The following is a 14,844-nucleotide window of genomic DNA, read 5'->3' on the forward strand; positions in this document are numbered from 1 at the left end:
AAATCACATGTCAAAGGATAGTGAGGCATGCAAAGAAGTGTACCCATGGCTAAGAAAGTGCAAAATAATGAATGCTACTTTATAAGTGTACGAAATTTTTTCTTAAGATCTAACAAGAATTCTACTAAATTCAAAAAAGCAAAATATAACTTTTGATGGATGGAAATGGGAGACTAAGTGGGTAAAAGGGCATATGGATGGGCATGAGACTTAAAACATACATATGACCCTTCCAAAAACACTCCCAAAAGAGAATAAATCTCCACATTCATACTCCCTTTTTTTGGGACTCTTCCACCTTCTCTTAAAAGTTCCATATTAAGTGACTTTTGATTTTTAATACATGGATTTTAGAACTATATTTGGAATATGTTTAATTGAAGCTTGATTTTGCGCATGTTACTAAGGTAGTTGACACTTTATTCAAGAAAAAATCTCTCAAATTAGATGCTTATATTTTAGTAAAGTACATCAATGCACCCAAGAGGGGCTATTCTTGTCATTAAGGATCCGTACCTTGTAAAACTTCAAATAAGTCAATTTGGTAATAAAATGAGAGGTTTAAGATATTGAGTTGGAAAAACATAGATGCTAGTTGAGGGGATCAAAAGAAAGGGTTGTTCCAGACACTTGGGACATGGAGGGGTACTCGCTATTGAATGCACAAATGGCAGTAGCAGGATGATCTCTATCAACATTCAATTGAAAGTGCACAACCCCGCGTGGAAAGACAAAGAGTTCACCTGCATATAAATTTTGCTGATACAAAGTGTTATTTATAGGCTCAATAAATCCCACAAGTAATGATCCTTGTGCTAAAAAGAGTAGCTCTGTTACATTTGGATGTGTGTGGGGAGGATTCAAACCCTTTGGTGCATAGTCAATTCTAGCCATTGATAATCCTTGTGGGTGTAATGCAGGGAAGGTGACATTGTTTGCAAACTTCACACCATATCCAAGAGCACCAACTTGTGTTTGGTTGTTTAGCACTTGAGATTTGAATTCATCTGCATCCAAATCTCCATCATTAATCCCGCCTACAACCCCGGGATCAACACTCACATTTGCCACCTCTACCCTTTGGAAAACATCTATGATTCCCGTGCTTTTACTAAGAAAATGCATAGCCACACACAAAAGCAGAATAATATCCATATTGCTCTTGATGGTTTTTTTTTGTGGGCGGTGGGGGGATTATGGGACTTCTATAGTTACAAATGCTTTATAATGTTGTCAAGCCATTTTGAGTTTTGGACTTCCTCATGCTTCTTTTATGTTTTCTTTTAGTTTCCCAAAGGCCTTTTTTAGACTCATTAGTTACATATGTGTCCTCTTAAGAAGGCTTTACAGTTGCCAAGAAAATTTAAAGTGGCATGCTTAAATAACCAGCTTTGTAACCAAATTTCATCTTTTCCTACACATTTCTCTCTAGGTTTATAAACAAAGCTTATTTTTAATAAATCCATGATCATCTTGTTGCATGTCTTGTTATGTTGTTGACACTGCTGATAACATCGGCACTCAGCATTTGGAAAATTCAAATGAACGTCAAAACACACAAAAAAAGAAAATCGTGTAAAAATTTCTCAAACTTAGCCCAATTTTTCAAAGTTTCCATTTGGACAATCATAAAAAAGAATCATGTTTGGTTACAAAAAAGGATTTTCTTGAACACTGTCTCTACTCCAACAACCTAACAAAAGCACACTTTATCCATTGAGCATGAAAGTATTGTGAAAGTTAGCTCCTAGTGGGATCTTTCAAGCTTTGATTGTTTAGGGTCATGACGTTTAGTGTTTGGGGACACAATAGCAAGTTCTTTCATAGCAAGGTTGGAATGATCCCCTCCATATGAGCTAGGCTTTGCCATGGGGTGTTGTGTCGCTTTCATGATACTAACCGCATTTCATAAAGCTATGAGAAGAATTTAATGATAAAAGGTTTCTTTGTGAGAGAAGATAAAAAAGTGACACTAATTTTTTAAAACATTTGTTATCACAATAAAATATTATGTTTCTTGAAAAAAATATAACAATAAACTATTTAAACTATACTATATTTCAAAAACATAAAAAATAATGTTTGAAAAAATCACTTCGAAGCATTGTAGTAAATTGAGAAAAAAAAAGAGAGAGGTGCGCAAATGTCAACACCTCTCTAAAAAATATTAAAAAAGAAAGTTTTTTGTCATGTAGCACAAATATGCAAGCTTTATCCAATGGTCCACAATTGCACCAAGAATCCAATACTTTACTAAGCACACCTTACATGGTGAAAGTTACATGAGAAGAATTTACATGAGGCTATGAGAAGAATTTACATGAGGCTATGAGGAGAGAAAACAAGAAAGTGACAATATTTTTTTTAAACATTTGTTATCAAATATATTTTTTTTATTAAATATTTTTTTTTAAACTTGAAACAAGTTTAGCAATAAAATTATTTAGGATATAGTATATTTTAAAACATAAAAAGCATAATGTCTGAAAAAGAAAAACCACTTGGAAGCATTATAGCAAATTGAGGGAAAAACAAGGGAAAGAGGACAAGAAAGATTGTGGGTGACCCAATATTCAGTGCCCTCTTTAAAGAGAGCACAAATGTCAAGACATCGCACAAAGGCCTAAAAGAAATATAAAAGATTCTTACCATGTGGCACTAATCTGTAAGCTTTATCCAATGGTCCACAATTGTACCAAAAATCCAATGCATTACCAAGGACTCCTTATGTAGTCTAAAAATAAGGTGAGAAATCATGAAGGCAAGGGGGGGATGAGAGTTATGGAGAGTAGGTTTGAATGATACTTATAATCACATGTCATTTTTGTTATGTTTTAATATAAATTATATTATCTATTATACACATAATCACAAATGCTTTATATATTGGGAAGGACTCCACTTAAACAACATTCTAAAACAAATTAAATATAAAAGAAAAACAATCAAACAAAAAGGATCCGTCCACAAACTAAAGTAAAATAATATTTTATTGCTTTATAAGAGAAGATAGGTCTAATAAGCATAGGCTCACTATAGCTTACATAAGGCTATCCAGAGGAGTTCAATAATAAGAAGATTCTTTGTGATAAGAGAAAAGGAGAAAGTGATAGTAGCATCTTAAAACCTTTCTTGTATCGTACATTTCAAAAGCATAAAAAATAATGTTTGAAAAAATGTTTTGAAAGGTTTGTAAGAAATTGAGAAAACAAGGTAAAGTTTTTACGGTGGCCTCAAGAAGGCAATATTTTTAGTTGTAATAAATTGTGTGTGTGTGTGTGACATCAAAGTTCAAGAAAAATCATTTCGAAAAACATACAAAATTTCCTTTGGGTAGATTCAAAGAAGAAATTTTACATAATAATTGATATTTTTAATAATTTTACTCTATTTTTATTAAAAAAATCAAACATTGGTATGTGCATGTGTGTGTGTGAGTGTGTGTGTGTGTGTGTGTGTGTGTGTGTGTGAGAGAGAGAGAGAGAGAGAGAGTGTGTGTGAGTGAGTGAGAGAGAGAGGGGAGAGGTAGTATTGCAAAAAAATTGGGGTCCAATGTATTTTAATCAGCTAAAATTATAAAATCTCAGTTATATTTTGAACTTGTTTTTTTAAAAATCGAGAAATTTACACAAGTTTTAGTATTATTACCGGCAAAAGCTTCAAAATTTTGACTTAAAAATCAAAAGAATTTCAAGTTTACCCTTATCTTCATCAGTTAGAGAGAGGGAGAGGATCTTCTTTATACATTTTTAATGCCTCACATGAACAATATAGAGATACCTTTTAGAAACACTAACATGAAGAAAAAATCATATTGTATGTAATCAAATGGTGATGAAAAGACTAAAGTGCAAACAAAGGGTACATTACATCTAATGTGATAGTGAAACTTTTGATGGTGAGAGATTTGCACTTTTCCTCCACCAACTCCTCTATATGGCCTCCCTAGGCGAAAAACAAAGTAAAACAAGGTGAAAGTTCACTATGGCTTGCATAAGGCTATTGAGATGAACTTAATGATAGAAGGCTTCTTTGCAAGAGAGAGAGAGAGAGAGAGAGAGAGAGAGAGAGAGTGTCACTAATATTTAATATTTTTTATCACAATAAAATATTATGTTTTTTGAAAACAAGTGTAACAATGCACTATTTAGATTACAATATATTTCAAAAGCATATAAATAAGATAAGCCAAGTGTGCAAAACTCTCTATGGATATAGAGAGTAAAAATAAGGGAAGAAGGAAAAATTCACAAATTGACTAAAGAGATTGCATTCAACATAGCAACGCATTTTGACTGACCAAGTTGAGGTTTTGAGTGAGCTTTTGGAGGGAGCTTCAAAGAGAGATTTTTCTAGATATTGAACTTGTTGCTATACTACTCAAAAAATCTCTCTCCAAAAAGCTCTTCTAAATAATTATCCACCAAAGCTCTCTTGAGTAGCTCTCCCCATAACAAAGCCATGCTCGTGTTCCATACCTCTTGCAAAATCAAACATACTGTAGTAAAACTGTCTATATGTACCTATCATATGTAGCACAATTTTTATCTATCCATCTTTCTCTCTCACCCTAATTTTTTAGTAGGTAGCCTCTCTCTCTCTCTCTCTCTCTCTCTCTCTCTCTCTCTCTCATTGCACACTTAATAGCAGATGTCCAAGCCAAAAATAAGAAATGCTAAGGAAAGTACATTGAAAAAAATCTATGGCACGTATATTGTGTGGACTGCTTTCTTTCGAACTTGCTATGTCACTCCCTTTTGCCTCCCTCTTAATCTACCAAGGGATGGTTCCTTGAGCTATTTTGATCTTGATAATAATGTGCACAGTAGACAACAAAGGTTTAAAGATGTAATAAGAATATGCCATGCGCCCCATTGGGGGTAGGTTAAAAAACAACCTACACGTAGTTTTTACCGAAAGTGATCAAGCTCTCTAGTGAAGGGATTTATCCCACGGAGAAAAAGTGGATGCCCTAAGGGGAAAACTTTTTTAATTTTTTCATAAGGGGTTCTGGACTGCTATGTATATAGAGTATTTACTAAATGTATATTGTGTCCCCATTCCAAGGTCTTCTTTGTGGAAAAAACTCCCAACTCTATAGGGCAGTGAGATCTTTTTTGTTAGCAGATAAAAGTTATAATTGTATCAGTCGTCAAATGTGTGTGTGTGTGTGTGTGTGTGTGTGTGTGCGCGCGCTTTCCTTGTCCCAGGCACCATACACAATGGGTCGACGATAGGCCCATTGTGCATGCGCCTACTGCCTTATTAAAAAGATGAGATTAGAGCAGCTAAATTGCAAGTCATTCTTGGAAATATTCTTGGTGATTGTAGCAATTAGATCATTCCTTCTAAAACCATTAAGATAAAATTTGTGTATAAGAAGCCGGATGTCGTCCCAAGCTAAGAAGCAGTGAGTGGCATAAATCAGTAACCATCTTTTTGCAACATTTGTCAGCCTACTCAACGTCCTCTTCCTCATATGTGTATATATTTTTCTACGCTATTAAGTTATCTAGAGTAAATTCCCCCTCTTCGTTTAACCTTTGTGGCGACACATACATTATACTCTTCCCAAAAATGTCACCTTAGTCATATATTTATATTACCACCCTTTTCGTTTTTGCTTTGTAAATAGAATAAGCATACAATAACCAACTATATACCCCCAAACTTTCTTACCTCTTGTGAATTAGTAGTAGAAAAATAATATATCCATCTTCCACCCCATATAGATAAATTCCCATGAAAATCAACTCTCCACTTGTCTTTACCAAAGATTATGGTCCCTCTCTACAAGTCTTCTATGCCCCCTACATAGGTGGCCCAATATCTCTTAAGAATATACATATAGTTTCTCTCCTTTCGAAAAGACTCCAATTGTATATTCTTTTCACAAGCAAATAATATTGGGCCCTCCTCTATTTGTTTAAGCATCATAGCCTTTTGAAAAAGCATGATTCCCCTTGGATGCATACAAGCAAAGGGCCCATACAAGAAGACTTGGCAGCAAAAGGTTCCCTAGCCTAGTGTGGACCTTCCAAACAGAATTCCTTGGTGCATGGGCGTGAAGAATAGTCCAAATTCATATCAAACATGTTGAGAAGGTCAATTTTACCTTTTGAAGCATGTCATTCTGAGCTACAGGTAAAAAGTTATGGTCAAAATAGTGTAAATCTGTCAGATTCGCAGCAAAAGGGAATTGTAAATCAAGTAAATCAAGAGGGTGAGATCTTATTTTTTCCCTACTCATCTTCTAGAAGAGCAATGAGTGTTCAAGGTCACTTGCATGTGATGGGACCAACCTAAAGATGCTTTCTAAATGCCAAGACAGACAAGTTGAGATACCCCGCAGGAGCCACCCGTAGGGCCTCATGGTGGGGCCCACCTACATTATGCACCCCTATGGAGCCTTCACGGTCTAAAATGATATTTTTGGTGAATAAATAGTTCCTTTTATGTCCAATATTCAATGAGTGGTCAAAGGACACTTAATTAGGTCTAATCACTTACTCTAATTAAGTGTAGCATAATCCCACTCCTACACAACTATAAATAGCCCCCCCTTGGAGAGACTCAAGGACACACACCTATATTTTCAACTTCATGTTGTTTCTTGATCAATAGTAGAGAAAACCCCAACTCTCCCTCTTTCACATCCTCCCTCCTAACCCTCCTCTTTGGAGGAAGTGCAACTCTATTCTCCACTCTTTCCATTCTACAATCTCTTACTCCATCAACCCAATAAATCATTTGTAGCACCTCAATAACTTGTAAATACATCATGGTTATGTTAATGATCATGAAATCATCTTCAAAACTTTCAAGTGTCGCAATTCGTGATGGTTAGCCAGCGTCTGTCCTCCCCTTAAAACGTGTGCGAGAAATCAAGTAAGTGTTCTATTCTCAATTTACCATTGGTTTGTTTCTCCACACTTATTCAATTGGTCTAAATAAATTTCTCATGCCAACTCTCTTTTGCTTCATTACATATGCATGTGGCTACCTCTCATGGTGATTTTTTTTGTGTCACGGCATTGCATAGATGGAGATGAGCTCTCTATGCAAAGTGTGTTAGTTTGATGTAAGTGATTCTCTTGTGTATTTGAGAGGTAAGTCTTGTGCGCATGATTTTTTGATGAGTGCTTGAGAGAGGAAGAGTTTGGATGTATTATGGGTATTCTTATGGGGAGAAGGTGAATGCTATTCCACAAATTGCATATTTCATTTTGATGCACGGCATTGGGTTGCATAATCATTGATGGTGTTCAAGTGTCCAAAGTGTATATAGAGTAAGGGGGTTTTCAAAGTGTGTTGCTTGAGTGGGTGAGTGCAAGTGTTATTTTGATTGGTTTCCTTCTCCACTCCCAAAAGAAGGTGGTGCCCCAAGTAGTGTGCGTACCTCTTTACGAACATTTTGTGAGGGTAGGCCCATTGGTTTGGGTTTAGAGGCCCCATTTCAAAAAGCTCGCCCTCATAAAGTGGTGCCCCCAAGGAGGAACATATTTCCAAGTTACCTTCAAATTTTTTAGTGATGAACAATGGAGTTTCCATCTATCTATTTCATTTTGCACAACACATTAGAGTAAATGTTCACATAGATAGAAAAGTCTTTTTCCAGCAACGCATTGTTTTTATGTTTGGTGCAGAAAAACTTAGAGAAATAATGGCATCACCCAATCCAATTATACTTCCAATCATCAATTATGAAACTTCTTTTGATGTTCACGTTTTCATTTTGTTTTAAAGGCAGGAACAAGGAGAGGTGAAGGGGTGCTCAAGGGCCATATGAAGGAACGAGGTCTTCAAACCAACAACGAGGAGTAGCACATGAATCACCATCAAAACAATGAACCTTTTAGGCCTATTGCTCGGCAATCCATTCATATAATCATTGCAACTAAGTTTAGGTTTCAATCTATCATAAGGAGGATATTTGGATCCACTCGTCTCAATGAAATCAATGCTTCAATTAATCCATTTATTCTACCTATGATAAAGTACGAATTAACAATGGATGTCTACATATTCATTTTAATGTAATCAGATTTATAGTGTCAATAATCTTGTGCGGCCCGTAAGAGAAAAGTTTCTTTAAAAAAAAGAGATTTCAAAAAGTCTAAACAAAATGTCAAGTTTTTTTCCCACGTTCTATGCAAGAAGTGGGGAAGATGCGCAAGAGTTTCTTGACAACTTGGAGATGGCACATCTCATATCCGGGAGAGATGAAGAGGAAGTAAAGCTATGAGCCTTCCCGTTGGTTATAAAAGCAGAATCTAAAGCATGGTATGAGACCTTGCAACCCCAAATCAAGTCCAATTGGGAGAGACTGCGAGCAAGCTTCCTCTCCAAGTTCGGGCAAGGTGATACTTCCGAAGGACTATGGAAATGTCTTATTGGACAAAAGCAGGTATCACTTGAAGACTATCCCTCTTATAGCAACCTTTGTCAATCTATGGGGTAGGTGGGAGGCTACATTAGAAAATCATGGTGGTGCACCTAACTTTCTAAAAAAAGAGAGATTCATGGTTGGCTTGTATCCACTTTTAAAGGCTAAAGTAGAGCTAAAATTCCCATCCACCTTCGAAGAAGCACGTGAGGTAGCCATCATCAAGTTTAGAAAACTACACTTCCAAGCACATAGAGCAAGGGGTTTGAATGAAGTGAGTGAGAGGGAGTCTTCCCAAACCATGGAAGCACCAATTAGGGCCCCTCTTGCACAATCTTCACAAATAGGAGATAACTCTCAACAAGAGGTTTTACAAAGGCTAACTCAACAGCTTCAGATTCTCACTCTGAATCTAGTACAAGGCCTACCTCAACAACGAGAACCAAGAGAAGGGAATCGCAATCAACGAAGACAAGCTCAAGAGTTGCGATGTTGGAATTTCAATGAAATGGGCCATGGCATGTACAATTGTCCACATCCAAGGCGACTTTCGGGAGACATATATCCCCCCAGACCGCCTCCTCTCACTGTGCAGCAAGAACAAGCTCAAGGCCCACAAATCCTTGGTCGACCACCACCAGCAGCAAATATACCTCCCGTCCCACATGAGGAGGAAGAAAGAGGAGTCAACATCATCAAGCTAGAAGAGGTAATAGATGAGCATACTCTAAACTTTGATGTTATGCCGGCAAAAAAACTCACAAGAGCACATGATAAGGATGAAGACATGAGAAGTGAGGGAACAAATTCAGCCAGAAGGGACAAGAAGAAGAATTCAAAGATGGAAGAAGTTGAAAGTAGCAAGAAAAAAAGATCAAGGCGAAGGGAAATTGGTATCAACGACTCCCCATTGGGAAAGGAGCTAGAGCCCTACAACATCCTGGAGGATTTACAAACCCAAAAGCCAAACATTTCATGGCCTCAACTTCTACACCTATCAGCCAAAGTAAGAAGGCAATGGCCAAAGTTGGTAAGTACAAGAATTCCAAAAAAGAAAGCAAATCTTTCCATTAAGGTTGTGGCCTCAAAGCTACAAAAATATGTGCAACCCATTGTGGATGCTTACATAAGGGGTAAAAATGTGTCTAATGTATATGTTGATGGTGGAGCTCAAATGTGTGTGATCACGGAAAAATCAATGAACAGGTTAGGGCTTGAAATTACAAAGTCCTCTAATTGTCAAGCTAGGCTAGCCAACAACTCAAGTGTGAAGTGTTTGGGGATCATTGAAAATGTAAAAGTCTCTGTATGTAACATAGATGCACGAGTGGATATGTATGTCATGCCAGCTAAGGGGGAGGGCTATCCCATCATCCTAGGGAGGCCTTGGCTCATTGCTGTGAATGCACATCAAAAATGGGGAAGTGGTCGTTTGATTCTTAAGAAGGGTCAACCGGTGGTGTATGATTAGCGAGAAGGAAAGCAACTAGATATCAACTATGAAACCACGGCAGATGAAGAGAGCGAGGAGGAGAGTCCTTACTCAAGTGATGAGGAAGCATCAACAAGTGCATCAACCAGTGAAGAGGAGTCTTCTTTGGAGGTAATGGGAATTGTATTCAACGCCAACACTCAAGATGTTCCAGTAGAAGAAAAGCCAACAGACAATCACACACGAGGGGATGAAAGATGCCACCACCTTGAAGAAGGATTTGAGAAGATGCTTGTAAAAGATCTTACTTGTGAGGAGAAGAGGTCCTACATCAATATGTTAAGGAGGTATCCCAATTTGTTTATCACTGACTACTCACAAATAAGAGGTGTAGATGTAATAGAGCATCGAATTGAATTGAAACCAGGGACCAAACCCGTGGCTCAAAAGTTAAGGCGACTAGGATCTGTGCAACAAAAGGCTCTCCTACAAGAAGTGAATCGACTCTTGAAGGCTGTCTTCATCTATCCAGTATCCAACTCCGAATGGGTATCACCTATTGTAGTCACTCCCAAGAAGAATGGTAAGTGGAGGGTCTGCGTGGATTACAAACCCCTCAACACTGCGACAAAGAGGGACCACTTTCCTCTCCCTTTCCAAGATGAAATTTTGAATGAAGTAGCAGGTCACGAATGCTACACTGTGTGTGATGGGTATTCAGGATATTTTCAAATTAGAATAGCAGAAGAGGACCAACCAAAAACCACCTTCATCACACCTTAGGGATGTTTTGCATTCAGAGTAATGCCTTTTGGGCTCACCAATGCTCCTAGCACCTTCATGAGATTCACAATATTTGTATTTCAGCCATTCTTTGGAAAATCCATAAGAGTCTTTATGGATGATTTCTGTATTTATAGTTGTAGATCACTTCATTGCCAAAAGGTTGAAGAGGGGCTCCATCAATTTGGGGGACAACTCAACCCAGAGAAGTGTCATATCGGTGAATCTCAGGTGGTTTTGCTAGGCCATGTGGTTTCTTCACAAGGAATTCAAGTGGATTCCTCTAAAGTAGAGTCCCTTTTGTCATTATCTCCACCAACAACAACTAAGGAGCTAATGACCTTCAACCACAAAGTGAGGTACATGTCTCGCTTCATCCATCTCCTAGCAGAAGCCATCGCCCCTTTGCATAGGTTGGCAAGCCAATCTACATTTGAATGGGGGAGGGAACATGCAAAATGTTTTGAGGAAGTGAAGGGCATTCTTAGCTCTCTCCCAATCCTAATGCCACCAGATCCAAAGGAGACCTACTATGTCACTCCAAGTGTAGGTTTCGAAGCAATTGGTGTTGTTTTGATGCAAAAAGATCCTAAAACATCATACATGAGGCCGATTTATTTTGCAAGCAAGGTGATGACTCCAGCCGAGAAGGGATACACTGAAATGGAGAAAGTGGTCTTTGCAATCTTGTTTGCGGTAAGGAAGTTTCGATCGTATCTTCTCCCTGTGCCATTTGTTTTTCTCACCTTAGAGCACAATCTACCATATGTAGTACAACACATGAGCCTCTCATCTAGAATAGCAAAGTGGGTGCTTGAACTCCAAGAATTTGAATACACTTTCCTTGTAGAAGATAGCACAAGATCAGGACTTGCAGACATTCTCACCTACAAAGTGAGAGAAAGGGAAGGATCACGACTACAAAGAGAGGAAGGCTCAAAACAGTTCAAAGTAAAGGAGATTGATAATGCCCATACTTTATGCTTTGACGGAGCTTATCAACGCCCACAAGACAAAGCAGCAGGGGGAATCATCATTTTGAACCCACAAAAGGAGGTAATGGTTAGAAAAGGTATCACTCTACCCAGTGTTCACTCTAACAATGAGGCTGAGTATGCTGCTCTAACCCTTGGGTTAGAAGAATGCAAAGAATTAGGCATACAAAGACTTATTATAAAAGGTGATTCTTTACTAGTGGTCAGGCAAATCCAAGGGACTTGGAGGTGCAAGAATCGTACATTGTTTGAGTGGCTTAGTAGTGTAAGAGATTTGATGAAGGGTTTTAAAGCAACACAGGTACAACACATTGTGAGAACTCATAACAAGGAAGCAGACTTACTCGCAAATGAAAAGCTTCAAATGGAGGTAGGAGGTGTGAAACTATATGAACCCAAATATCAAGGTCAAGAGGAGCTAAAAGACATTATCTTCTTTCTACAAGCAGGTGAGTGTCCCAAACACTTAGACAAGGTGCAAAGACATAGACTAGTTAAGAAGGCCACACCTTACCAGTTGATCGGGGATGATTTATATCACAAAGGGAAAGATTTGGTCTTGAGGAGAGTACCAGGTGTGCAAGAGATAGAGAAAATTCTTCTTTCATGTCATGATGATGTCTGTGGTGGTCACTTTTCTCAAGATATTACAAGTAGGAAGATTTTACAAGCAGGGTTTATTTAGCCAAGCTTACATCGTGATGTCCAATATTGGTGTAAGGCATATAAGCCATGCCAAATTGCTGGGGATAGACGACTAACATATGAGTCTCGAGTCCCAATAATATCTTATGGCCCTTTTGAAAAGTGGGGTGTGGATGCAATAGGTCCCCTACCTCGTACTTCTACAGGGAAGGTTTTCATCATCATGGGTGTTGACTACATGACACGATGAGCGGAAGCAACAAGCACAACCCGAATCACAGCTGAAGAGGTATCAAAGTTTATTTTTGATCATATTTGTAGTAGGTTTGGAACACCCCTAGAAATCTTATCAGATCGAGGCCCAGGTTTTAGGGCTGACCTTCTGAATGATCTCTTGAGGAGGTTAAAAGTGAAACACCTGCATTCCACATTCCAAAAGAGGTTCTACATGAAAGGATCTTAGATCTCCAATGACTTGAGCTAGATAGAGAAGAGTCCATTGATCACTACATCACCAAAGCGACAAGCCAAAGGGATAAAATCAACAAGAAGCTCAAGGGGAAAGGATTGAAGGAAGGTATGTTGGTTCTTCGCTATGATAACCGACTTGATACTCGACTTGACAAAAAGTTTTTTCAAAGATGGGAGGGACCTTTCATGATAAAAACAAAGTTTGGGAATGGTAGTTACAGATTAGCAGATTTATCAGGAAAACTCCACAAGACCAGAGTCAATGGATGGAGATTAAAGCCCTACTCTCAACGTATCAATCCGTTGATAGGCAGTCATTTGCCTACATCGTCTAAGCTCCAAATTGACATGGCTCCCTTCGGCTTGGTAAATGCTCCACCTATTTTTAAAGCTTTGATGTGCAAAGAAGAACCAGCCTTGGAATCTAAACATACCCAAGGCAACCCTCCCATCTCCGATTTATGGGATTGAGGTAATGAAAAGCAGGTCTAATGGAGTAAAAGAGTGCATGACACTCCTCCTATTGAAAATAAAAAAGTGGAAAAGGAAAAATGACAAAAAAAAGAGAAGAAAAAGAAGCAATACCGTCCTCCTAAAGATATGAATATCTCTAGGCTTGGGGGAGGGCTAATATGAGTGGCATAAAATGGTAACCATCTTTTTGCAACATTTGTCAGCCTACTCAACGTCCTCTTCCTCATATGTGTATATATTTTTCTACGCTATTAAGTTATCTAGAGTAAATTCCCCCTCTTCGTTTAACCTTTGTGGCGACACATACATTATACTCTTCCCAAAAATGTCACCTTAGTCATATATTTATATTACCACCCTTTTCGTTTTTGCTTTGTAAATAGAATAAGCATACAATAACCAACTATATACCCCCAAACTTTCTTACCTCTTGTGAATTAGTAGTAGAAAAATAATATATCCATCTTCCACCCCATATAGATAAATTCCCATGGAAATCAACTCTCCACTTGTCTTTACCAAAGATTATGGTCCCTCTCTACAAGTCTTCTATGCCCCCTACATAGGTGGCCCAATATCTCTTAAGAATATACATATAGTTTCTCTCCTTTCAAAAAGACTCCAATTGTATATTCTTTTCACAAGAAAATAATATTGGGCCCTCCTCTATTTGTTTAAGCATCATAGCCTTTTGAAAAAGCATGATTCCCCTTGGATGCATACAAGCAAAGGGCCCATACAAGAAGACTTGGCAGCAAAAGGTTCCCTAGCCTAGTGTGGACCTTCCAAACAGAATTCCTTGGTGCATGGGCGTGAAGAATAGTCCAAATTCATATCAAACATGTTGAGAAGGTCAATTTTACCTTTTGAAGCATGTCATTCCGAGCTACAGGTAAAAAGTTATGGTCAAAATAGTGTAAATCTGTCAGATTCGCAGCAAAAGGGAATTGTAAATCAAGTAAATCAAGAGGGTGAGATCTTATTTTTCCCCTACTCATCTTCTAGAAGAGCAATGAGTGTTCAAGGTCACTTGCATGTGATGGGACCAACCTAAAGATGCTTTCTAAATGCCAAGACAGACAAGTTGAGATACCCCGCAGGAGCCACCCGTAGGGCCTCATGGTGGGGCCCACCTACATTATGCACCCCTATGGAGCCTTCACGGTCTAAAATGATATTTTTGGTGAATAAATAGTCCCTTTTATGTCCAATATTCAATGAGTGGTCAAAGGACACTTAATTAGGTCTAATCACTTACTCTAATTAAGTGTAGCATAATCCCACTCCTACACAACTATAAATAGCCCCCCTTGGAGAGACTCAAGGACACACACCTTAAAAGGTGTGCGAGAAATCAAGTAAGTGTTCTATTCTCAATTTACCATTGGTTTGTTTCTCCACACTTATTCAATTGGTCTAAAGAAATTTCTCACTCCAACTCTCTTTTGCTTCATTACATATGCATGTGGCTACCTCTCATGGTGATTTTATTTGTGTCACGGCATTGCATAGATGGAGATGAGCTCTCTATGCAAAGTGTGTTAGTTTGATGTAAGTGATTCTCTTGTGTGTTTGAGAGGCAAGTCTTGTGCGCATGATTTTTTGATGAGTGCTTGAGAGAGGAAGAGTTTGGATGTATTATGGGTATTCTTATGGGG

At 38.1% G+C, this 14,844-nt stretch overlaps 1 protein-coding gene across 1 annotated transcript; it reads right to left on the reverse strand.

The window, feature by feature from the left end:
• Positions 1-436: 436 nt before the first annotated feature.
• LOC147423122 (germin-like protein 1-1) lies at positions 437-1,221 on the reverse strand. Its single transcript, XM_086501733.1, has one exon. The coding sequence runs from the start codon at positions 1,153-1,155 to the stop codon at positions 592-594; it is 564 nt and encodes a 187-aa protein (XP_086357859.1). The 5' UTR covers positions 1,156-1,221; the 3' UTR covers positions 437-591.
• Positions 1,222-14,844: the final 13,623 nt, after the last annotated feature.

The sequence above is a fragment of the Adiantum capillus-veneris genome, chromosome 26, assembly GCF_014529385.1.
Source record: "Adiantum capillus-veneris isolate H3 chromosome 26, ASM1452938v2, whole genome shotgun sequence".
NCBI classification, from domain to species: domain Eukaryota; kingdom Viridiplantae; phylum Streptophyta; class Polypodiopsida; order Polypodiales; family Pteridaceae; genus Adiantum; species Adiantum capillus-veneris.

What these genes read in the sequence shown, in the direction of transcription:
- LOC147423122 (XM_086501733.1), bottom strand. Translation starts at nt 1,155, where the DNA reads ATGGATATTATTCTGCTTTTGTGTGTGGCTATGCATTTTCTTAGTAAA.